The sequence below is a fragment of the Brassica napus genome, unplaced genomic scaffold, assembly GCF_020379485.1.
Source record: "Brassica napus cultivar Da-Ae unplaced genomic scaffold, Da-Ae ScsIHWf_140;HRSCAF=252, whole genome shotgun sequence".
Taxonomy (NCBI): domain Eukaryota; kingdom Viridiplantae; phylum Streptophyta; class Magnoliopsida; order Brassicales; family Brassicaceae; genus Brassica; species Brassica napus.
The window spans coordinates 1-25,478 of NW_026014823.1; the positions used below are offsets into that span (position 1 = coordinate 1).

A 25,478-nucleotide genomic window follows, 5' to 3' on the forward strand; every position below is an offset into this window, starting at 1 on the left:
AAGCTTTTATTTATAAGGCGGCTTATTTGCGAATGCTCTCATCAATGTTTTTAAACCGGACCGACAACTGAACCAAAAAAGTTGCAGGTCATGAGTTAATATTGTTTGACCGGTTCAATTAGGTTCAAACAAATTTATTTTAATAATATTGTTGTAAATAAGATACATATTCTTACCAAAAAAATCATATCAAATAAAATGTTTCAGCAATCAAATGTTTTAAAAATCTAAAACAAACTCAAAATGTAATTAAAAGTTATAAGAATAATTTAATAGTTTAAATCTAAAATCAATAGGAAAACACATTTAAATTTGAAGTTTTGGTCGAATTGTCCCTGAAGTGCAAGCATTGGAGCGAGTAGACCATTGCAGGTTGGACAAGTCGCTGAATATCATGCTTGTCTTGGAGCAGATTCTTGGAGCAAGAATGATCCCTTGCTCAAAAAGCTTACTTTTCTTACACCATCAGGTGAGGTTGAAGTGTTGGAGCGGGTTGTACACAGTGGCAAGGAGCATCAGAGCGATCGTGCAAAGCGACTAGGTGAAACCGCTATGGATAGGATAAGGCCATTTGAGTGAGACTAAGGTTGAAGTGTTGGAGCGGGCTGATAGAGTGATGTTTTGGGAAGATAAAACCGCTCCGCTAAAGTTGGACACTTTCGGACTCGAACTCAAGACGAAGAACTCAGGATGACGACCAAGTGCTGGAGCACGAAGAGGCAGTGACTAGACGAAGCTGTGTGTTTCAAGCGAACTTCACAGCGGGTTTTTGAGAGGGTAGAGCTAGTAGTCTACTCTTCTGTAATAACCATGTTTGACCAAAATTTCGGAATAAATCCTGAAAAACTTCCTTGTAAGTCGTTTACCGGAAGACTTACATGGAAATCGTCTGGATAAAATTAAAACTATTAAGTTTTATTTTCAATTTCAAAATAATCTGAAACGACTTACTTGAAAGTCGTCTAGTAAAAATTCATTTTTATTTTTTATTTTTCTGTTGGACGACTTATGTGTAAGCCGTCTAGGAAAGATAAATTTCTGACACAATCCGGTCAAATGCAAAACTAACTGTTTATCATAGACGAAAAAAACCGAAAAGTCTTCTGTAATTTTTTTGAAACAAAGAAATCGTAAGACTTCTAGAGAGTCGTCTCTAAAAGACACACATAAAGTCAATTGTGAAACTAACATATGCATGACCAGAAGACGTATCTTCTCGACGAGTGAGATAACTTGTTTAGCTTCTCCAACCACAAAATACTTCACCACCAAAGCAATCTACTTGTAAATGACCCAGAATCATGAGATTGGTTCTATGAACCTCAAATTTTTAGAATCAAAATCTTGGATTTTTTTAGATGAATGTAGAAAGAAAGTGAAAGAGATTTTGTTTTTAGTTCATAAGAAATGAGATAGAAGGAGTCAAAATCGATTTTTAGGTGCATTAAGAGCTTCAAATTAATTGTTCATGGTGGTTGTGTATTGATGGCAATGACAATATTGTAAATACTTTAAGAAGATAAGATGAGAGGGTAAAAACCTTATTTCGAAAAAAAATAAAAAAAATAATGGTATTTTCGTAAATAATCCAAATTTGTAGGGTGAATATGGTAAATGAAAATTCCAAAAAATAATCATGGATTAGTTTTGTGTTTGATTTGAGTTTTGAATCATATTTGCAAAAGCCCACGATTTCTTAGGTAATTTGTGCCGTTAATATGTTAGTGTTCATATAGAGTCACTCAAAGACAAAGCTCTATCTATTGAAAAGAACTTTAGGTTAACTCGTAGTAGGATACGTAGGAGGACTGGAGGAGCAGAGTTTGAGAGAATTATTTGAATTCAAGAATATAATTTATGCAAGGAATTAACTATAAGGATCAGATCAAAGCCATTCTTTTTTTTGAGCTTCAGTAGGTAACTTTACGTTAGTGGCCAAACCAATAGCCTCGAGAAACCTAATGAGATACAAGTAACGTCGAGCTGCCACCACCACTCGAGTCCATGCCGCCGAGAACTGGAACGCATGATGATTGTTATGCCAACCCTCGCCAAGAGTTAAAAATCGCTACCACACCTGATTTATCACATTATTAATTTTCAATATTAATATTATTTATTGAAACTATTCCCATGTATGTATATCTATAGAAATTATACCAATTGTTTCTGAGAAGTCAGGTGTGTTCCAAGCTCGTGTTCCCCATATATGGCAAACTGAGTTCACCAGAAAAGTCGTGTGGAGTGAGCCACGGTTGCCACACCCTGCCATTGTGACGGAGCGGAAGTACCGTCTAGTAACCGATAATGCAGAGATATCGTTGAATTCTGAGAATACCCGCTATCTAAGCCTTCTTAAAGCCGTTGAATTCTTAGAGAAGGCCCGGAAGTAAGGATTCAAGAGTTTGTTAATACCAAAGCTCTAGTTTATTAATCAATAATTCAAAAATTGTGACTCTTACAAATCAAGAGCTCATTATTTATACTAATAAGAAAAGACCTAAGTCCTTAAGGATTAGGATCTAACCTTCTATCCTAAAGTCTTTAATCATTATCTTTAAGAATAATAATGTTTATTTAGAACAAGAATAAAAAGGAAACTATAAAACTAAAACCCAATAGATAGATGCTACGCTGCATCAGGTCCCTCCCCCTTTGAGAGATTCGTCCACGAATCCGGACAGTAACACATCACCTGGTTCAAATTGAACAAACGGTTGACGTTAAAAACGTCAGCTACATGCACATGCGGGTGCAACGCAAGGCGATATCCGTTTGCATTGATTTTTTCCAAGAATCTCCGGTGGTCCCATCTTCCTCGTCTTTAGCTGACAGGAAGAACCTTCAGACTCCTTGTCATGCGCTCTATTTTTTGTGAAGTCCGGAGCAATCCCAAGAGTGAGTGGTCCGACTAAAAATGTAGGAGATTCTTGAACATGATAGGCCACGACTAGCACTAGCTGTAGGTCCCCATTGTTAATGGCAATTCTCTGGAGAAATAAGGTGTGTTTCCACAGAGCACATGAGAACAAATAGCCTTCCTGAAAAAACATGTTCACGAGTACGCAAGTAACAAAATGTGTGGTGCTATTCGTCAGGACGTTCACCACATCGTCTAAGCTGAAGTCTTGTTAAATCCTGGATAAAACAATAAAGAAGACATGTCGGTTGCACAAGACACGCTGAGCATGACTTAGGGCCACTGCCATCAACACCGTAAGCCTCTCGGATCTTGTGTCTAAAATTCATCAACGTCCTTTAATATTTCGCACAGCAGCAGAGACCATTGAAGAGAAGATGGTGACCCAAGGATAACAGCTCCATGCACAAAACGAATGACATGATGGAAGAATGAACAAATCACCCACTTGCTTGGCACAAGCAACATCAGTCCACTCCATTGTTGTTGTGGACGTGTAATTAGAACCATACTTGGTACAAACCACAACTTCTATTCCCTTCTTACAAACGTCCATAGCATACACCCAACGTGTAATGAAAAGGTATGAACAACACCAAAGACACAGTTATGAATGTGGGAGAAAAAGGCCACAAAGCCTTTGACCTTATGAAAAGCAGAGCAACTGGACGTAGACGTAAATACTCAAAAGTATCGAAGGTCCTATCCCCAAGTATCTTAGCAAATTGCATTACCGTTGTGTTGATGATGATAGAGAATGAGACAAGGCAGATTCGCAACGCCACAGGTGAGATCATAAGCGGGAATGGCAGAAGCGCCCAAACTGTTAGAGTCCCTGTGGCCACAAAAGCTTAGAGCCATCTAAGACATTGGCTAAGAAACAATCAATTTTAGCGACCAGGCACTTGATTCAACCTTATACTTCTCTGTCCCCAAAACTCTTGATCAATGAGAAGATCAAATATTGGGTGGTGGAGTGATATTTGGGCTATCCGCACGAACTCAGAAAATAGTACGGCACCAAAACCAGTCATGACCAATTCTCACTAAACCAAGGAAGAAACAGAGCAGGTCTATCCTGAAACTGACGACCACATGAATCCTTATTGTCACCACCAGTATCATCTGATATGAAGAAACCCAGGTAAGGATGTGTGCGAAATAGTAGAGCCGGTAAGAGACACCAAGGTCTCCTTGATAACCAAGACCCATTGTTGACTTCTCCAGTCTTCCCATGCTTAAAAATCTTGTCTAAACTTGAAGATCCCTTATTTAACATGCGGATTTTCTTATGTGTTTCGTTCAATATAGACTCCAAATTTTTGTTCTTCTCTTTCTCTAAGACAAGAGATTCCTGAAGATAAGTTATCTTGTTTTTCAGGCATGTTTCCCAATAAGAGATAGTTCACTGAAACAATCTTCTTGATCATGCATCAACTTGAGATGACGCCTTCTTTCGTCCAACACCTTCGTAAACTGAGAACTATTGGTAGTCCTTTATGTATGGCAACAAGATCTACATATGCGTGTCCTTTATCTCGACGCGATCTGGTGGCTCATGATGAGATTGTCGATGAAAATCCTTGTCCCCCAAACCAGAATTCATATATTGCTTTGTAACACCAAAATATGCATCATCGACTAACACTTGCACCTCAAATCATGGTTAAAGCCTTGAATTTCATCACCAGAGACATCAAAGAGGGGCTCCTCTGCAAAATATTTGATTGGAACATCATATTTTCCCAAGTTGCTTGTGAAGGTAGGTATCTCTGTTATTTGAGAAAACGGGTCTGTTGGAGATAAGCTTGAAGAAAGCTTGAGGAGCAAGTAATCTATTTCCTATTTGGTTTATGATCCATTTGAGATAAGGATCATAATATGATTTATGTTTATCTATTAGGAATAGGAATTATGAGTTATATATAAAGCAATGTCGAATGAGACATATAGCTACGATTATTGTGATTGAGTTTGTGAGTTGTGATATTGAGCCTTGAGTGATTGAATAAAGAAAAGGACTTCCCGTTGTGATTACTGTGTTGCTAGCTTGATCTTCTGTTTCTATATTTAGTATCAGAGCAAGACATTGAAAGCATAAGATTATAATGGCAGACATAAAAAGATGAACACGAACTTGGCAACAAAGAGGCTCGATCCTCATCCATTAAGTTTCCAATGTTAACATCTAACAACTATACGGTGTGGGCTATGAGAATGAAGATTGCGTTGAAGGTTCACAAGGTTTGGGAAGTTATCGATCCTGGAAACAAATCCGAAGAAAAAAATAACTTAGCTATCGCACTCTTGTTTCAATCAATTCCGGAGGCATTGACTTTACAAGTAGGAGACCTAGACACGCAAAACCATGTGGGACGCTATCAAAGCTCGCCATATAGGAGCCGAGAGAGACGAGAAGCTAGGTTACAAACACTGATGGCAGAATTTGAAAGAATCAAGATGAAAATGGTGATACGATTGATATGTTCGTTGGAAGATTGTCTGAAATAACTTCAAATCTGCATCTCTGGGAGAAGTCATTGAGGAACCAAAGCTGGTAAAGAAGTTTCTGAAAAGCTTGCCGAGAAAGAAATATATACACATGGTTTCTTCTCTAGAACAAGTCCTGGAATCTTAATGAAACGAGTTCGAGGACATTGTTGGTAGAATGAAAGCGTATGAGGAGAGAGTTGCTGAGAGTGAAGAAGACGACATAGCAGCTGATCAGAGAAAAACTGATGTATGCAAACATGGACTATAGTCAAGACGGCAATAGCGGGAACTATGGCAGAGGCAGAGGACGAGGTGGTCGCGGCTCATGGAGAGGAAGAGGTCGTGGCCGCTCTGGATCTTTCCAGCAACAGAGAGATGCATACAAACAAGGAAAAGGTCGTGATCTCTCTCATATTACATGTTTTCAGTGTGATAAACAGGGCCACTACGCGACTGAGTGTCCAGACAAAGTACTAAAGCTTCAAGAGACCACTGAGAAGAAGGATGAAGAAACTCAAGAAGCAGATGAACTAATGATGAATGAAGTTGTCTTTCTCAATGAAAACAGAGTGAACCCTACTATTTTTGAGGCTGAGACTGATTCAAGTAATGTTTGGTATCTCGACAATGGAGCGAGTAACCATATGAGTGGTCATCGTCACTTCTTCTCAGAATTGGATGAGACTGTTACTGGTAAAGTACGGTTTTGGCGACGACTCCAGAATAAAATATAGAAGGAAAGGCGCAGTATGCTTTATCTTCGATGGAGGGGAAGAAGATACTAAATAATGTTTACTACATTCCTAAACTTAAGAGCAACATTGTGAGTCTAGGCCAAGCTACTGAGGTAGGCTGTGAGGTACGAATGAAAAATTAATACACTGCTACTCTATGACCGCGTGGACAACTAATGGTAAAAACACTCGGTCAAAGAATAGGCTATACAAGGTCAATCTACAAGTCGACCTGATTCACTGTCTTCAAGTAAAGTCTACAACAGATTCAACTAAATGGCATGCTCGGTTGGGTCATATTAATAGAGAAACGATGAAGATGATGGTAAGCAAGGATCTTGTTGTTGGGATACCGGAGATTGAAGTTAATAAAGAAACGTGTGTGTCTTGCTTGGGGGAAAACAAACTAGAATGCCATTCCCACGAGCAACGTCCTTTCGAGCAACTGATCTACTTGAGCTGATTCATGGGGATTTGTGTGGGCCTATTACACCAGCAACACCAGCGCACAAACGGTACATATTCGTACTCATTGATGATCACTCCCGTTACATGTGGACTGTTCTGTTAGGTGAAAAAAGCGAAGCCTTTGAAAAATTCAAAACGTTCAATCACTTGTTGAACAAGAACAAACAACGATAAAACGCTCCGTACAGACAACGGAGGTGAGTTTACCTCCCACGAGTTTCAAGCGTACTGTGATAAGAATGGGATTAATAGACACTTGACGGCTCCCTACTCGCCTCAACAAAACGGAGTTGTGGAGCGACGTAACCGCACGTTGTTGGAGATGACAAGAAGCTGCTGAAACACATGAACATGCCAAATGCATTGGTGGGGTGAAGCAACGAGACCACGCTACCTACTTGATTAACAGAGTGGCAACAAGATCATTAGAAGGAAAAACGCCATACGAGGTCTTGAGAAGTCGAAAGCCTAATCTATCTCACTTAAGAGTATTTGGTTGTGTGTGTTATGCGAAAACAGATACTGCAGGACGAAAGAAACTCGATGACAGGACGAGGATACTTGTTCATCTTGGAACAGAACCTGGATCAAAGGCGTATCGCCTAGTTGATCCGTAAGCAAACGAGTTGTAGTAAGCCGGGATGTTCTGTTCGATGAGGAAAAGGAAGGAGCTGGAGTCGTGGAATAAACTCTTTAAACACTGATCCAGGAGAGTTTAGAGTCAACTTAAACAGTTGATAATGGTGAAGAAACTCCAGTGGAGTTGACTGATAATGGTGAAGAAGATGAAGAGGAACAGAGCAACAGCGATGAAGAAGAAAGCGTGAATCAACCAAGAAGGTCATCTCGTGTAACCACTAAACCTTCTTACCTTGATGATTACGTTATGCTTGCAGAAATCGAAGGTGAACGTTTGTTGGTGATCATAAATAATGAGCCGTGGGACTTTAGTGAGGCTAAAAGTTTGAAAGTCTGGATTGAGGCTTGTAAGGATGAGCTTTACTCGATAGAAAAAAATAATACATGGACTCTTGTGGATCTACCCGAAGGAGTGAAGCCAATCGGATTAAAATGGGTATTTAAAATCAAACGTAATGCTGAGGAAGCATCAGCAAGTATAAAGCTCGCGTAATGCTTGATGAAGTATTCGCTCCAGTAGCGTATTGAAACCATAAGATTGATCATTGCACTTGCAGCCTCTGATGGGAGATACATCATCTCGATGTAAAAACGGCCTTTCTCCATGGAGATCTAAAGGAAGAGGTATATGTTAATCAACCTGAGGGTTTCGTTGTTGCAGGACACGAAAGGAAAGTTTACAAGCTCAAGAAAGCTTTATATGGCTTGCGTCAAGCTCCTAGGGCCTGGAACATTAAGTTGAACCAGAGCCTACGCGGACTAAACTTCGAGCGATGCTCGAAGGAACCATCACTCTACCGAAAGGTAGTGAGTAAGGAGATTCTTGTTGTAGTGGTGTACGTAGACGACCTGCTTATCACTGGATCCTCACTGAAACTAATTCATGAGTTTAAACTTGAGATGGCGGCTAAGTTCGAGATGAGTGATCTTGGTAAATTAACATATTACTTGGGTATTGAGGTTCATCAACATGAGGGAGGCATCATACTAAAACAAGACCGTTATGCGCAAAGAATACTTTGAGGAAACTGGTATGAGATCTTGTAATCCGACACATGTGCCGATGGAGATGAATGCAAGATTCTCTAGAGCGCTTAAAGAGAAGAGCATTGAAGAAACAGAGTACCGCCGCAGCATTGGTTTTCTCAGGTACCTACTACATACTCGGCCTGATCTATCAATATTCTGTTGGGGTCCTTAGTAGATATATGCAAGATCCAAGGGACTCGCATGGCGCAGCCTTGAAACAAGTTTTAAGGTATCTACGGGGAACATGTTCGCTTGGCCTCCACTTCAAACGCAACCTGAGTGTGAAGTTGACAGGGTTTAGTGACAGTTCTCATAATTTGATGAGGATGATGGAAAGAGCACAACTGGCCACATCTTTATCTTGGAGAGAGCCCTATCACCTGGTGTTCGACCAAGCAAGAGATAGTAGCATTGTCCTCTTGTGAAGCTGAGTTTATGGCTGCAACTGAAGCAGCTAAACAGGCCATTTGGGCTCCAAGATCTCTTAAGTGAAACCGTAGGAAAAGGAAGCAAGCGTGTGGTTATAAAAGTTGATAACAAGTCAGCAATTGCATTGACAAAAATCCACTTTCACACGGACGGAGTAAACACATACACCGAAGGTTTCACTTTATTAGAGAGTGTGTTGAGAATGAACAAGTGGAGGTGGAGCATGGTACTGGAAGTGAACAGCGAGCTGACATACTGACGAAATCTCTTGGAAGGATAAAATTCAAGGAAATGAGAGGCGTGATCGAGTGAAGGATGTGAATGAAATTGAGTTCAAGCTTAAGGGGAAGATTGTTGGAGATAAGCTTGAAGAAGCTTGAGGAGCAAGTAATCTATTCCTATTTGGTTTATGATCCATTTGAGATAAGGATCATAATATGATTATGTTTATCTATTAGGAATAGGAATTATGAGTTATATATAAAGCAATGTCGAATGAGACATATAGCTACGATTATTGTGATTGAGTTTGTGAGTTGTGATATTGAGCCTTGAGGTGATTGAATAAAGAAAAGGGACTTCCGTTGTGATTTACTGTGTTGCTAGCTTGATCTTTTGTTTCTATAGGGTCTCCCTCTTTTGTCATCACGTCTGATTTGTGATGTGGCTCCCCAAAAATCATAGACGAGCGTTGTAGATAGTTCATCGTCATAAACGTCATATATGGGCATACCGTCGAAGTCTCCAACCTGATCGTGAGGATCCTCTAATGCATAACTTGTATCTGGTCGTGATTTCTATTAGCCCCAAACTTTCACTAACATCATCTTCGCCGTCCTCTTCAAAAATTGAGTAGTAAGTTGTTGTTTCTGTTGAATAAAAACACGGGCAGTAGTGTCACAGAAGTCACGTAATAACCGTCGCAGCTCATGTTGGATTTTGCTAGTACGCCATCAACGGCAGCTGTAATAGCTTGTGCTATTATGGTGTTCGTAGGATTAGGAAGTGTCATCGTATGAGATGACCTTGGATCGAGCCCTAATTAAAAATTAAAGCTCCTGGATTCTGATACCAAATGACGGAGCGGAAGTACCGTCTAGTAACCGATAATGCAGAGATATCGTTGAATTCTGAGAATATCCCGCTATCTAAGCCTTCTTAAAGCCATTGAATTCTTAGAGAATGCCCGAAAGTAAGGATTCAAGAGTTTGTTAATACCAAAGCTTTAGTTTATTAATCAATAATTCAAAAGTTGTGACTCTTACAAATCAAGAGCTCACTATTTATACTAAAAGAAAAGACCTAAGTCCTTAAGGATTAGGATCTAACCTTCTATCCTAAAGTATTTAATCATTATCTTTAAAATAATAATGTTTATCTAGAACAAGAATAAAAAGGAAACTATAAAACTAAACCCAATAGAAATAGGATGCTACGCTGCATCACATTGCCAATTCTCTCATACTTAATGTATTCCTTTCTAGTTTGGTAAGTAGAATTTCTAACACAGTCCCATCCTGTTAGACCGTATATCAGATTCTCAGGTGTCTCTATATATCAATTTGCTTAAATTATATCTATCACTAAATGAAATATTTATCACAATAATAGTAATAATATTATAAGTGAAATTAAGAGAGGAGTATTTGTTCTCTTACAATTCCCCAAACGAGGAATGGCATGCCTCCACATAAATAGAGCAGAAGCGCATAAGCCATTAGATGCAAATGAAGGTTCGGTGAAGAAACCTATAGAAGGGCTCCCTCTCGCAAGGTCATTTACATTCTCATATCCACCACACTGCATCCAATGGTTTAGTCAGTGTTAGGTGTGTCTCCCCTCTCTGGGGTTGTTACTTGGCACTCAGGGAACTCATATGTTTTATTTTGTAACAATTTATGATTTCAAAGTAACCTGGTTGAAGATAGAACCGGTATCAAATATCCAAGTCATGTGACTAACCAAAACCCTTGTGTCGGGCTGTGCGGGTCACGTTGTGTATCACAATGCTTATGATGGTACCGATGGTTGCTCACCCACTCAATTGGGGCTCCCCCTGCACACACAATTTACAACTTATGACTACAAATATGTTATAGTGTGAATATCAAATATTCATCTTCATAAAAGTGAAACCTGAAAAGCCAGAACGCCGCCATAAGCAAATAGATACTCAAGCCATTTCGGTAGATTGAAACTTCGGTGAGAAAGATTCCTATGATAAGACAAGGTGATGCAGATTCCAATAATCAGACTCTAGTTTCAAGGTCTCACGATCACTCTTATGTAAACACAATCAATAAGACTAACTCTCTTATAATCACCAAGAAAACTCACTTAAAAACCTTAAGTTCTCAATCACAACTCTTAAGTTATGCAACATACTTGTATCTCCTTATATAACACTATAATTGTCCTAATTTCATTAGGATAAACATAACTTAAATATTTCCTATTCTCTCTAGATAACTATAACTCATATTTTTAGGAAACTTGCTTCTCAAGCTATTTCAAGCTTATCCAACATTCTCCCTCTTAAGCTTGAAACCTTCTTGTGGCAACTCTGCATTCCAATGAAGTCCCTCGTTTTTTTGAACTTGATACGTCCCAATGTTTTGGTGAGAATATCCGCCTTATGTTCGTTACCCGGTACATGCTCAACTTCTATAAGCTCCCTCTCAACACATTCTCTTATAAAGTGATACCTAGAGTGTATGTGTTTACTTCTTCCATGGAAGACTGGATTTCTTGTCAAGGCAATTGCAGATTGATTGTCAATTCTGATGGTGATCTTCTCTCTAGCTGGCCGGTGACTTCACTCAATAGATCGCGCAGCCAGATTGCCTGTCTCGCAGCCTCTGTGCCGGCCATGAACTCGGCCTCACAGCTTGACAGCGCAACCGTATCTTGCTTCTGTGAACACCATGTTACAGGACTCTTTCCTAAGTAGAAGATGTGTCCAGTCGTGCTTCGTCCATCATCTGGGTCAACATTATAGCTGCTGTCGCTATACCCAATTACCTTTGATATCTTCTGTGATGATCTTTCGAAGAACAGACCGAACCTTGTGCTTCCTTGTAGATAACGCAAGCACTGCTTCAGTGCAACCCCGTGATTCCCTTGGGCTATGCATGTAGCGGCTTAACACTCCCACGCAGAATGCTAAATCAGGCCTTGTGTGGAGTAAGTACCTTAAGCAACCAATATTCCTTCTGTAGTCTGTCGCATCAATCTCTCGTTCTTCTTCCGCCTTTGATAAGCACAGACCGAGCTCCATGGGAGTTTGAACTGAGTTACACTTATCCATCCCTGCATTCTCAAGTATTTTCTTAGCATACTGACTCTGATCAAGCGTAATCCCTTGATCATCTTGGACCACTTCCATTCCTAGGTAGTATGTTAATCTCCCAAGTCGCTCATGTCAAACTTACTCGCCATGCCTCTTTTGAAGTCGTTTATAAGCTTCTTGCTTGTTCCAGTTACGAACAAGCGTCCACATAGACAGCCACTACAAGTAGATCACCTTTATAGTCTTGCGATAGACTGATGGCTCTTTAGTACACTTACTAAACCCAAGCTCCATGAGTATTTGGTTAAGCTTGTTGTTCCAATCTCTCGGTGCTTGTCTCAATCCATACAATGCTTTGTTGAGTCTGTATACTTTCTTCTCATATCCTTTCTTCTCAAACCCTCTGGTTGGCTTACATAGACAATCTCTTTTTAGCTCTCCGTGCAGAAAGGCAGTTTGACATCGAGATGGTGGATTTCCCATCCGTTAGTCGCCGCCAACTAATCAGTAGCCTTATGGTCTCAAGTCTCACAACTGGTGCGAAGACTTCTTCAAAATCGACTCCATATTGTTGTACGTAACCCTTCGCAACCAATCTTGCTTTGAACTTGTTGATACTTCCGTCGGCATTGCGCTTGATTTTAAACACCCACTTCAATCCTATAGCCTTTGCACCAAGCGGAAGTTCTACAAGCTCCCAAGTTCTGTTTTTTTCGATAGACTCTATCTCATCTTCACAGCTCTTGTCCATTCCTTAGAGTTTTTAGCTTCCTCAAAGTTTCTTGGCTCATTGTTTAAATATAACAAGACGTCTTCCGCAAGTTCCTCTGCTAGTAGAACATAGTCTTCGAGATATTTTGGTTGATGAGTCTGTCTTTCTGACCTCCTAAGGTATTGTGGCTGATCTTCGTTTCGCTAGTGCTCTGTTTCGAAACAGAGCCTGTCGGATCAGGAGCCTCCTCTGTTTCTTTAACGTTCTCTATAGCCTTTGATAACGTGTGTTTTTCATCATTCGTTTCAAACCTTCCTTCTGAGATTACAAAACTTTCGGTCTCTTGTTTATCTCCTTCTTACTTACTCCAGTTCCAGCTCTTTTCTTCGTCAAATACGACGTCTCGGCTAACAATGACTCTCCTTGTATTTGGATTATATAGGCGATATGCCTTTGATCCGGGCTCCGTACCGAGATGAACCAGCATAAGAGACCGATCATCAAGTTTCTTTAGCTGTGCTCCTCTCTATCTTCGCGTGTTGGGGTCAAAAACGGTTACGACGGAATTACCACCCGAAAATCCTCAGAGATCGTATTTCCGAAAGAGTTAGTAAAAGAGGGATGTAATTTTCGTAAAAATAACCTATACGAGGTTATTTCTACGAAGAAGTATTCTTTGGATTCAAACCGAGCGATCGTCCCGCTCGGTCGCTACGTAGCGACCGAGCTCAGCCAAGCTCGGTCGCTACGTAGCGACCGAGCGATCGTCCCGCTCGGTCGCTTTGTAGCGACCGAGCTCGAGCCAAAGCTCGTCGCTACGTAGCGACCGAGCGATCGTCCCGCTCGGTCGCTACGTAGCGACCGAGCTCAGCCAAGCTCGGTCGCTACGTACGACCGAGCGATCGTCCCGCTCGTCGCTACGTAGCGACCGAGCTCGAGCCAAAGCTCGGTCGCTACGTAGCGACCGAGCGATCGTCCCGCTCGGTCGCTACGTAGCGACCGAGCGATCGTCCCGCTCGGTCGCTACGTAGCGACCGAGCGATCGTCCCGCTCGGTCGCTACGTAGCGACCGAGCTCAGCCAAGCTCGGTCGCTACGTAGCGACCGAGCGATCGTCCCGCTCGGTCGCTACGTAGCGACCGAGCTCGAGCCAAAGCTCGGTCGCTACGTAGCGACCGAGCGATCGTCCCGCTCGGTCGCTACGTAGCGACCGAGCTCAAGCCGAAGCTCGGTCGCTACGTAGCGACCGAGCACTCGTTTCGCTCGGTCGCTACATAGCGACCGGGCTCGAGCCAAAGTTCGGTCGCTGTGTAGCGATTGAACCTTTCCGAACATCGATACGACACCAGTCCTTGCATTCTCGTCAAACCTTCGAATGCTATCTCCCGAAGACCGTAGCAAGCTCAGTCCATGTTTCCCGCTATTCTAATTCATCGATCAAACTTCGCGGATTAGAAACCGCGGAAAACTCGTAGTAAACGTGTCGAGTCGGAAGACGGCCCAAAGGGACCTAAAACACGACTCGAGGCCCATCCTACGATTTTTCCTAACCAAAAGCCCGTGAACCACAGCATGGTTCGCGCTTGGCCCACGAGGAAGGATAAATGTCAAGTTTCCGCGGATAAATACGGAAGTTTTGAAGATAATTGTGAAGATCGGGAAAAATGGAATATCTCCATTTTTATATGACGGCTTAAGGGCAGAAGAGTAAAAGCGTAAACCGACCTTGGAGCTAGTATATAAGGAGTCCTAGGCGAGGAGCAGAGGAGAACTTTTTTCAGAGCAAACTTAGCACTTAGAGCGATTTAGGCAACTTTCCGTTTTTGTTATTTCGAGCTGCGACTCAATTAGGTTTAGCCGTCTTAGGGTTGCTAGAACTAGGAATCTCGCCGACAGCTCTCGAGCCCAGGCTTATACCTTGTTGTAACGCTCATACGCAGATTCGGAATAAGATCTACTTTGCTCTCTTTTCGATTTCTTATTTTTATCGTTGTTATTCTCGTGTTCTGATTGCTTGACGTGTGGTAATTAACAGATATCCGGGTCCTCTGGGAAACTAGGGTTTTCTTAGTTTCCTTATTTAAACGGAAATCGACAGTGCGAATTTCGGTTCCCACAGTTTGGCGCTAGAAGGAGGGGGACTTACGGATCAATCTAACCCGCAAAAGCCACACACAGTCAGACATGTCAACCAACGACGCGGATAACGTGCAAACTCCCCTTAACGGAGGCAGCGGCACCGATCTCCACACTCCGGTAGCGGACGTATCTGCGGCCAACGCGCAAGCCAACGCCGCGACTCTCGAGGAGTTTAAAAAGATGTTCGCCACCTATGAAAAAAGGTCGGAAGAACAGGATAAGCTCGTGAATACCTTGACCAAACAGGTTGAAACCTTAACGGCAAGGACCCAAGCTATCCGTCCCCGCGGAACCACCAAAATCCGCGGGAAGAGGCTCGATTTCGCCACCCCACTCGATAGAGCAGGAGCCGCGCGGGAACGACCTTCCGGTCAAAACCCCAGCGAGAAGTCTCCCATCGAGAAGGGGAACTCTGAAAGTCTTCCGCTCCCTGCAAAGGACTCGGAGGATAACGAAGCCGAACACATTGACCTGGATCCTAGCGATGTCTCCAACGACACCGACGAGGATGTCGACAGACATCCAAGAAGGACCAGAAGCCGATCCGCTCGGGAAGGCTCCCCGTTCGAAAAACCAATGACGGAAGAAGAAGAAGTCGCCTATTGGAACGAACAAGAGGAGCTGGCCGAAAGGCAAACCGAGCTCACTCGCAGTAAGCGCCGACAGGCTCGGAAATCCACTGACGAGACATCGGATATCCGCGATCTTCGCGACTACATCACCAAGACTGCGGCAGAAGTGAGAGCCGTAAAGTCTCAAATCCATCATGCTACTAGTGCTGCCCCCGAGATCGATCGACTGCTGGAAGGAGCTCGAAAGACCCCCTTTACCAGTCGCATTTCGGACATGAGGGTGTCCGATCCGGGAAAGATCAAAGTACCGAAGTACGATGGTACGGCCGATCCGAAAGCGCACCTTCAGGCTTTCCACATCGCGATGGGAAGAGCAAGACTGAAGGACGGCGAAAAGGATGCCGGCTATTGCCGCCTGTTCGTCGAAAATCTTGAAGGAGCAGCGCTCGAATGGTTCGCACGCCTTCGTCGCAACACCATCGGGAGTTTTCGACAGCTCGCATCGGAATTCCTCAAACAGTACTCTGTATTCATAGACAGGGAAACCTCCGATGTTGATCTCTGGAGTCTCTCCCAGAGGGAAGACGAACCCCTCCGCGAGTTTATCAGTCGGTTCAAACTGATAATGTCCAGGGTCAGCGGGATAAGCGACAAAGTGGCCATCGACGCGCTGAGAAAGACGCTCTGGTACAAGTCGAAATTCAGAAAATGGATAACTCTCGACAAACCGCGAACGATCCAGGACGCCCTCCACAAAGCAACGGACTATATCATAGTGGAGGAAGAAACTAAAGTCTTATCGCAAAAACATAAGCCGGCAAGACCATCCTCGAAAGACGCAGATCCGAAGGGGAAAAAGAAGAACTCTCGTAACGACAAGTACGTCCATCACGAGGGGGAAGATCTCCAAGGGGCGCATAACTATGCGATCAGTTCGGATCAAGGCCGGACCACGGGCAACACATGGACTCGCAATCAAGGGTATGACGAGAACACCTTCTGCGAGTTCCACCAATCCCGAGGACACTCCACGACTAATTGCAAAGTCTTAGGAGCAAGACTGGCCGCGAAGCTGCTCGCTGGAGAGCTTTCGGAAGTAACTAGCGTCAAGGATCTCATCCTCGATTCTGATCGGCCTCCAAAGACGGACAGAAATCCGCCCGCCGAAAGATCTCCTCAACGAAACCAACCTGGGGATAAACGCGGTAGGAGGCCGGATGACAAAGGGAACGATAACAATCGTCGCAGAGTCAATATGATCATCGGAGGATCTCAATACTGCGGCGATACCGTGTCAGCCATCAAGGCTTACCAACGGAAGGCAGAATCAAGCGCAAATTGGCCTACATGGTCTCCTCCACGAGACGGCCAAAATTGCACGATCACCTTCACGGAAGAAGAAGCCGGCGGTATCGACCAACCTCACTGCGACCCGCTCGTCATAGATCTCGTCATACGAGATTTAGAAGTCGGAAGGGTACTCGTCGATACGGGAAGCACGGTCAACGTAATCTTCCGCGACACTCTCAATCGGATGAGTATCAAACTCGGAGAGGTAATTCCGACGCCAAAACCACTCACGGGTTTTTCAGGCGAAGTGTCGATGACTCTCGGATCAATCCAATTGCCAGTCATGGCCAAGGAGATCACGAAAATCGTCGAATTCGCGGTAGTCGACCATCCCGCTATCTACAACGTGATCATGGGAACCCCATGGCTCAACGCCATGCAGGCAGTTCCGTCAACTTACCACCTGGGTCTCAAGTTCCCAACGCCGAGCGGAGTCGCGGCCATCTGGGGATGCCAAAAACAGTCGCGACTATGCTTCCTCGCGGAGCATAAGTTAAGGCAAATCACGGCATCTGCAAACGGCAAACGCGCGAAGATAGATCGATCTTCGGCCAAAAGCGCCCCGCACAAGGACGAAGTAAAATCGTCTGTCAACGCAAACGCATCGGTCGTCGAAGCTCGACATAAATCCGAAGCCCACGCGACAACTCAACCGGAACATCCGGAAAATAGCGTCGACCCAGCCACGATCGACACGGTCAAGGCGGACATCGCGACACCAACCGCCGAGTAAGAACACTCGCGGCATGAAACAGAACTACGAGATGGCTTGATCCTCGAAAGGGGTACGTAGGCAGCTTGTCAAAAGACGAGTTCAGCTATCCCCCTCTCTAAAAAGGGGGGGGGGAGTGGGTGCGTATACTCGTATACTCCCACAATCGCCATTATTGTAATCGAGTTTTTAGAAACATAAAAAATTTTACAATATACACTGTCTTTTTATCGAAAACGCTTACGCTTCAGTTTACGCTCGTCTGCGGCCTCATCCGGCCCAAAAATCGTAAAGATTATCACCTTTCAAACACGCATAATCCTCGAAAATAACTGCGAGACGTCGCAAAAAGTTAAAATTCGAGGACAATGCTAAACAAATTGTCCGAACGCGACCACCAAAAACCTTACACCCCGTTCGTCGATTGGCCCCGACGAACACGCCAGCCGTCTTAAACAAACGCAATCCGATCACTCTTTTGATCTTTAAAAACGTCCAGCACAAGGACAAAAGCGCGCTACAACAAAATCCGAAATTTTGGTTTAGCACTTCCAGTTGATTCTGAGAAGATGCTCGATTCGTACCATACAAGTCATATAAGCCGAGAACATATCGCGGACTTTAAACCGGTGCGAGTCAGGAAGAAATCGCAACAGGAAAAACGATAGCCGGCTAGTCACCGCACAAACCTTAACCGAAAGTAAACCTAGGTCTTGCCCTAAACCCAACGCTCTGGTCTCAAACATCTCAAGGCATGATATCTAAAAGATACGAGATCATAAACCATGCCTCTCCGTTCGTATCTCAATGTTCTCGAAAATCGTAAAGACAGATAAATTTTTACGAAAATCACGAACGAACCAACAGATTGAACGTCTAATTAGAACTACATACGAGACGACAACTCGTATTTACTTCAACCCTACTCAGGAAAAACTCGAAACGAAACATTTATCATATAAATAAACCGCGTAAAGCGGCAAGGGATTCAAAGCCACCAACGGCCAGTCCCGGAAATACAAATACGGCCATCTTGGCCTAAACGAAATCCAAATTCAAAGGGCCATATTCGGCCAAAAACAAGGATAACTGATCCATCCCTCATAATCCAAAGTCGAAGTCCCCGGACAACGAAGCACCAAACGCATCCGCAGGACGATCCACTTCCTCGCCACCATCGTGAAAATCGATCGGGACCTCCTCGGTATCAGGAGAAACCGGGATGGAATCCCAGAACCCTTGAATCCTCTCGTCGATCGGAGGGATAAGCGCCTCAGCGTGGGCACGGTCACTCATCCCACTCTTCATCAAGCTCATTTCCTCTTCGAACACATAGTCGTCGGCTTGCGTCCTCCAAAGACTTCCGACCGAACCACAGCACTCGCGAAAGTCGCCCACCGAGGTAAAGGCATTCTTAAGGTTCCCGTACTCAACCTGGAACTGAGATGCGCGAGTCTTCATCACCTCGACGATCTCTCTTTTGCCTTTCCTCTCCGCTCTGCGAACAGCCCGCGCATGATCACGAGTAAGCTGTGCCTCTCGCTCCAACATCTCGCCTTGCACGCGGGCGAGATCCCGCTCCGCTTTCTCCGCCTTGAAGCGGTAGACCATGGCTTCTCTATGACCCGCCTCGATGGCCGAGCCCAGCAAGCTCAGGCCCTGCAAAATCAATGGGCGTGTTACAAATCAATACATAGGATAATCACTAAAAAATTCCCAAAAAAAAACTAACCCCATTGATGATGCGAGATCCTTCCGCAACGACCCTCGGCCTCGCCGATTCTTTCGTAGGAGGAGGAGCATCGAAACCCGATGGCAGCCCAGCAAAGAAATCATCGAAGTCCGGAATGGGGGCCTCGCTCGAACCGCTTCCGTCGCCGTAAGCAAGGTTCGGATCCCATCCTGGAAGCATAGAGTCGTCCATCGAAAACTCTATGTCGCCAAGATCGACATCTTTTCCCTTCCAAGAGCTCGACTCTGGCGCAGCTGTCGGAGCTTCGACGGGATTCTGGTCGTCGGGTTCGGAGTCGCTTCCCGTATCCGCGTCCAAAGCTGGATCAGGTTGCACAAATTTCAGTGCCTTCCGAACCCTTCTCGGCGTGAAAGAAGTCCAGAAGAAGGGACCATTCCTGAGAAGATCCCTCACCGCGATAATGTCCTCAGGGAACGGAGCAAGAGGATTGATGAAGGGACGATTGTTCGGCAACCTCCGGAACAGTGGAATGCAACTCTCTTCGACGGACGCAGCGTCCAAACGAACAAAGAAAAAGAACTTCTTCCACGAGTTGAAGTTCGAAATGAACTTCTTAACCACCGACATAAATTTCCGAGGGACAAACCTATGCTTATCCGTATCCTTGACAAGTTGAAGCCTCAAAAGCGCTTCATAATGATCGACGGAGAGGGAAAGGCCATGCTCATAGCTTAGGATCAAGATCCCAATAAGGTGCTGAATGGCAAGGGGTGTCAACTGACTTATCGCGACTTCAAAACGGTCCAACACTCGGACGAGAATTTCGGGTATGGGGAACCAGAGGCGACAACGCACTATGAACACCTCATAACAAGTAAAGTAACCCTCCGGGGGGTTGTTAGCACATTCCCCGCGGCAGGGAACCCGGAACTCCACAACATCCGGGATGCGGTAGAACGACCGCATCGTCGCGAGAAACTCGTCAGTGGTCCTACTTGCGTCCTTTCCCTCGACTCCACGATGGACCAGGACCGGGAATGGCTTCTCCTTGGGAGGGATCAACGAGCCGTAATGAGCAACCCACCATGCCTCGTTCTCGGCAGGATGCACCGAGTGAGGCACGAACTCCATCTTCGGAACGACGAGCTCTTCGTAAGGACTCGCGGACGAAGACCCTTTTCTCGCAATCTTTTTCTTGCTCGACATCTTTACACTTCTCTTAAGAGAATAGAGGAAAAGGGTGGAGAGAAAGATAGAAAGTTTTTTTTTGAAAGATCTTAGAGAAAAACAAGAAAGTGAAAACATTATGGAACAAGTTACCTCTCTTCTTATAAGACATGAGGATTTACTATTCAAGCTCGGACTTTCGCATATTAATTCCATCCATCACGCCTAACTTGCCAAACATGCCTAACCGCACGCTAGGATCCCCCCATGCATGATCCTAACGGGCTGGGGGCTAACTGTTGGGGTCAAAAACGGTTACGACGGAATTACCACCCGAAAATCCTCAGAGATCGTATTTCCGAAAGGGTTAGTAAAAGAAGGGATGTAATTTTCGTAAAAATAACCTATACGAGGTTATTTCTACGAAGAAGTATTCTTTGGGATTCAAACCGAACGATCGTCCCGCTCGGTCGCTACGTAGCGACCGAGCTCAGCCAAGCTCGGTCGCTACGTAGCGACCGAGCGATCGTCCCGCTCGGTCGCTTTGTAGCGACCGAGCTCGAGCCAAAGCTCGGTCGCTACGTAGCGACCGAGCGATCGTCCCGCTCGGTCGCTACGTAGCGACCGAGCTCAGCCAAGCTCGGTCGCTACGTAGCGACCGAGCGATCGTCCCGCTCGGTCGCTACGTAGCGACCGAGCTCAGTCGCTCGGTCGCTACGTAGCGACCGAGCGATCGTCCCGCTCGGTCGCTACGTAGCGACCGAGCTCGGGCCAAAGCTCGGTCGCTACGTAGCGACCGAGCGATCGTCCCGCTCGGTCGCTACGTAGCGACCGAGCTCAGCCAAGCTCGGTCGCTACGTAGCGACCGAGCGATCGTCCCGCTCGGTCGCTACGTAGCGACCGAGCTCAGCCAAGCTCGGTCGCTACGTAGCGACCGAGCGATCGTCTCGCTCGGTCGCTACGTAGCGACCGAGCTCGAGCCAAGCTCGGTCGCTATGTAGCGACCGAGCTCGAGCCAAAGCTCGGTCGCTACGTAGCGACCGAGCGATCGTCCCGCTCGGTCGCTACGTAGCGACCGAGCTCAAGCCGAAGCTCGGTCGCTACGTAGCGACCGAGCACTCGTTTCGCTCGGTCGCTACATAGCGACCGGGCTCGAGCCGAAGTTCGGTCGCTGTGTAGCGATTGAACCTTTCCGAACATCGATACGACACCAGTCCTTGCATTCTCGTCAAACCTTCGAATGCTATCTCCCGAAGACCGTAGCAAGCTCAGTCCATGTTTCCCGTTATTCTAATTCATCGATCAAACTTCGCGGATTAGAAACCGCGGAAAACTCGTAGTAAACGTGTCGAGTCGGAAGACGGCCCAAAGGGACCTAAAACACGACTCGAGGCCCATCCTACAATTTTTCTTAACCAAAGCCCGTGAACCACAGCATGGTTCGCGCTTGGCCCACGAGGAAGGATATATGTCAAGTTTCCGCGGATAAATACGGAAGTTTTGAAGATAATTGTGAAGATCGGGAAAAATGGAATATCTCCATTTTTATATGACGGCTTAAGGGCAGAAGAGTAAAAGCGTAAACCGACCTTGGAGCTAGTATATAAGGAGTCCTAGGCGAGGAGCAGAGAGGAGAACTTTTTCAGAGAAAACTTAGCACTTAGAGCGATTTAGGCAACTTTCCGTTTTTGTTATTTCGAGCTGCGACTCAATTAGGTTTAGCCGTCTTAGGGTTGCTAGAACTAGGAATCTCGCCGACAGCTCTCGAGCCCAGGCTTATACCTTGTTGTAACGCTCATACGCAGATTCGGAATAAGATCTACTTTGCTCTCTTTTCGATTTCTTATTTTTATCGTTGTTATTCTCGTGTTCTGATTGCTTGACGTGTGGTAATTAACAGATATCCGGGTCCTCTGGGAAACTAGGGTTTTCTTAGTTTCCTTATTTAAACGGAAATCGACAGTGCGAATTTCGGTTCCCACATCGCGTATCCTATACATCCAAAAACTTTTAGATGACTTATATTTGGTTTCTTACTTCGCAACATCTCATATGGCGTTTGATCATTCAACACTCTTGTAGCTACACGGTTAATCAGATATGTAGCATGCCTGATTGCTTCTCCCCAAAGATAGTTAGGCATTGACATGTGTTTGAGTAAACTCCTTGCCATCTCCATTAACGTTCGATTTCTTCGCTCGACCACACCGTTCTGTTGAGGTGTGTAGGGTGCAGTAAGATGTCGTCTTATCCCCGCACCACACAGTAGCTATTAAACTCATGATTCACAAACTCTCCCCCTCTATCAGTTCTGAAAGTTTGTATCTTCTCACCCGTCTCACTTTCAACTAGACTTCTTAGTCTTTTAAACTTGCAAAAGGCGTCACTCTTCTGTTTTAATAGTATCGACCACATATACCTTGTGTGATCGTCGATGACCACAAATATATATATATATTTCCACCGTGTGTCATTGGTGCTATAGGACCGCAAAGATCTCCGTGATGTAGCTCTAGCACCTTTGTTGCTCGGTGTGAAGTGGCCTTTGGGAAAGTTTGCCCTGCGTGCTTCCCAAGTAGACAAGATCCGCACACTTTCTTCGCAATGAATCCCTTTGGTAATCCTAGTGCAAGCTCTTTCAACATCATGTTCCGTATAGTCTCTGAGTTTATATGCCCCAATCTCTCATGCCATCTATTTGTTTCCGTTTCTGCACTCAAGTAGAGACACGCTCCGCTTTTAAGACCCATATGAACCTTGTATAGCCTATTTCTAGACCTCTTGGCAGTGACTAGTAGCTTTCCAGACTGATCATGCATTGTTAGTAATTCTCCTCGAAGCCTTATGTCACAGCCAGCTTCTGTTGCTTGCCCCAAACTTATGATGTTACTTCTTAAATCCGGTATAAAGTAAACATCAGTCATCTGTCTTGCATCTCCGTTCATATCAGTAAAGGAGATTGTGCCTTTGCCTTTGATGTCTATTCTAGAGTCATCTCCAAAGCGTACCTTCCCGGAGATCGTGTTATCGAGTTTAGAGAAGTACCTCACATCTCCAGTCATATGGTTTGAGGCTCCATTATCAAGATACTAAACGTTTACTCCTTTATCTTTGCTCTCGTATTTTTCAGGCAACACTTTCTTCTCGTTCGAAAACACGATCTCGTGCATCATGAGCTCGTTGGCTTCTTGTGCTTCTGTGTTGTCTCCTTCTTGAGTCTCTTGTAGCTTCAGCAAGAGCTCTGGACACTGCGCAACGAAGTGTCCAACCTTATCACACCTGTAACAAGTTATGTGCGACGCGTCTCTAACTCCTTCTCTTCCTCCATTGTAGTTTCCTCCATTATATCCTCTTCCTCCATTATAACGACCACGGCCTCTGCCTCTGTAAGAGCGTCCTCCTCGACCTCTTCCTCTATATGATTCGTTATAGTCTCGATTTCCCCATTGAGAAGAGTAGTCACCTTGGGGTTTAACTGCTTGGTTTGTTTGTCCTTCATTATTTGTATACAACAGTTTTCCTTTGTCATCTTCTTCTGAAGTCTCTTCACGAATACGTTCTTCGTAAGCTTTTAAGCGTCCAAAGATGTCTTCAAAGCTTGTCTTATTGAGATCAAGTACTTGCTCCAGGGAGGCGACAATTTGTATATACTTTGTGCGAGGTAGACTTGATAGAAACTTCTTAACGATCTTGGCTTCTTCAATTGTAGTTCCTAAAGCAGCTGATTTAGATGTCAATTCTGATAGCCTTCCTCCAAAGTCATCAATGCTCTCTGTTTCTTTCATACGTAACCGATCAAATTCAGATATTAATGTTTGCAGTCTAGCTTCCCTCACACGTTCTGCTCCTACATGCCTAGTTTTAATAGCTTCCCACACTTGTTTTGCTGTTTCAAGTTCGGCTACCTGCGGTACGAGGCTCTCTGGTATTGACTGAAACAACAGAGCCATTGCTAAGTTATTCTTCTCAGTATCAGGAGTCTCCGTCTCTATAACCTCCCAAGCTTTGTGTACTTTCAGTGCCATCTTCATCCTTACAGTTCACACAGTATAGTTTGATGTGCTAAGCATAGGACATTGTATCGAAGTTCCTCCTTCTTTAGGTTTCCATGTTGCCACAACGATGTCACCCATGGCTCTGATACCAAATCTAGTTTCAAGGTCTCACGATCACTCTTATGTAAACACAATCAATAAGACCAACTCTCTTATTAATCACCTTAAGGAAACTCACTCAAAACCTTAAGTTCTCAATCACAACTCTTAAGTTATGCAACATACTTACATCTCCTTATATAACACTATAATTGTCCTAATCTCATTAGGATAAACATAACTTAAATATTTCCTATTCTCTCTAGATAACTATAACTCAATAGTTTTAGTAAACTTGCTTCTCAAGTTATTTCAAGCTTATCCAACACAGACTGAGCCAAAGGCAAAGCTTAAAGGCTGACCAGTTGAAGTGAAATGGAGCCAAGAGGCTTAGCAAATGAACCCCAACGACTCTGACTAGCTTTCTCACGTCCCTAGAATTCCAACTCCTTTCCAAAAATGCACTCTTCTTTCTCACCACCACAACATCCGACATGGGAAGTCTCCAGGAACTCTCAACCAGAACTGGTACACCGTGAACAGCCACGAACATCTGTTCCTTGTGAATCACGGAACGTCCTTGTTTGGATGTAGGGTTGGGTGTGTGATAAGCGAGCAAAGCACTATTATTATTACTATTGGGGTTATGTTTTTTAACAACTGGTGAAAAAGGAGAAACCGCTTTGAGAGTTGTAGATAGATACGCCATGGGTTTTGGTTGTCAAATTTGATGCATGTACATGCATACTCATGTGCTACTATATATACTGATAATTCTGGAAGTGACTTAAATTTTACCAGTAAATGCCACATTAGTTTGAACATATATGATATATCATTCATCTCCAGTTAATTATTTGCAGTAAAATAAAAAAAGAACGGTTGTGCTGATGGCACGTCTCACTCACGTAGTAACGGTTGTCGGTTGATGAGTTATATGAGAGTATGCATTCAACGAACAAAAAGGTACAAGTGATCACTGCCACGTGTTCCTTACCGCCTAAATAATCAAAACAGTGTAGGAACCTTATTTTACTAC

The 25,478-nt window shown here is 44.3% G+C and overlaps 1 protein-coding gene across 1 annotated transcript; it reads right to left on the reverse strand.

Annotated features, from left to right (window-relative positions):
- Positions 1-1,885: 1,885 nt before the first annotated feature.
- Positions 1,886-25,231, reverse strand: LOC106405307 (probable lipid desaturase ADS3.2, chloroplastic). Its single transcript, XM_048772016.1, is given in 12 exon segments — positions 1,886-1,971; positions 1,974-2,011; positions 2,013-2,064; positions 2,149-2,244; positions 2,247-2,265; positions 10,371-10,444; positions 10,447-10,477; positions 10,480-10,512; positions 10,627-10,673; positions 10,676-10,776; positions 10,835-10,966; positions 24,769-25,231. Coding segments are annotated over 12 exon segments (1,089 nt in total). The 5' UTR covers positions 25,149-25,231.
- Between the last annotated feature and the right edge of the window lie 247 nt (positions 25,232-25,478).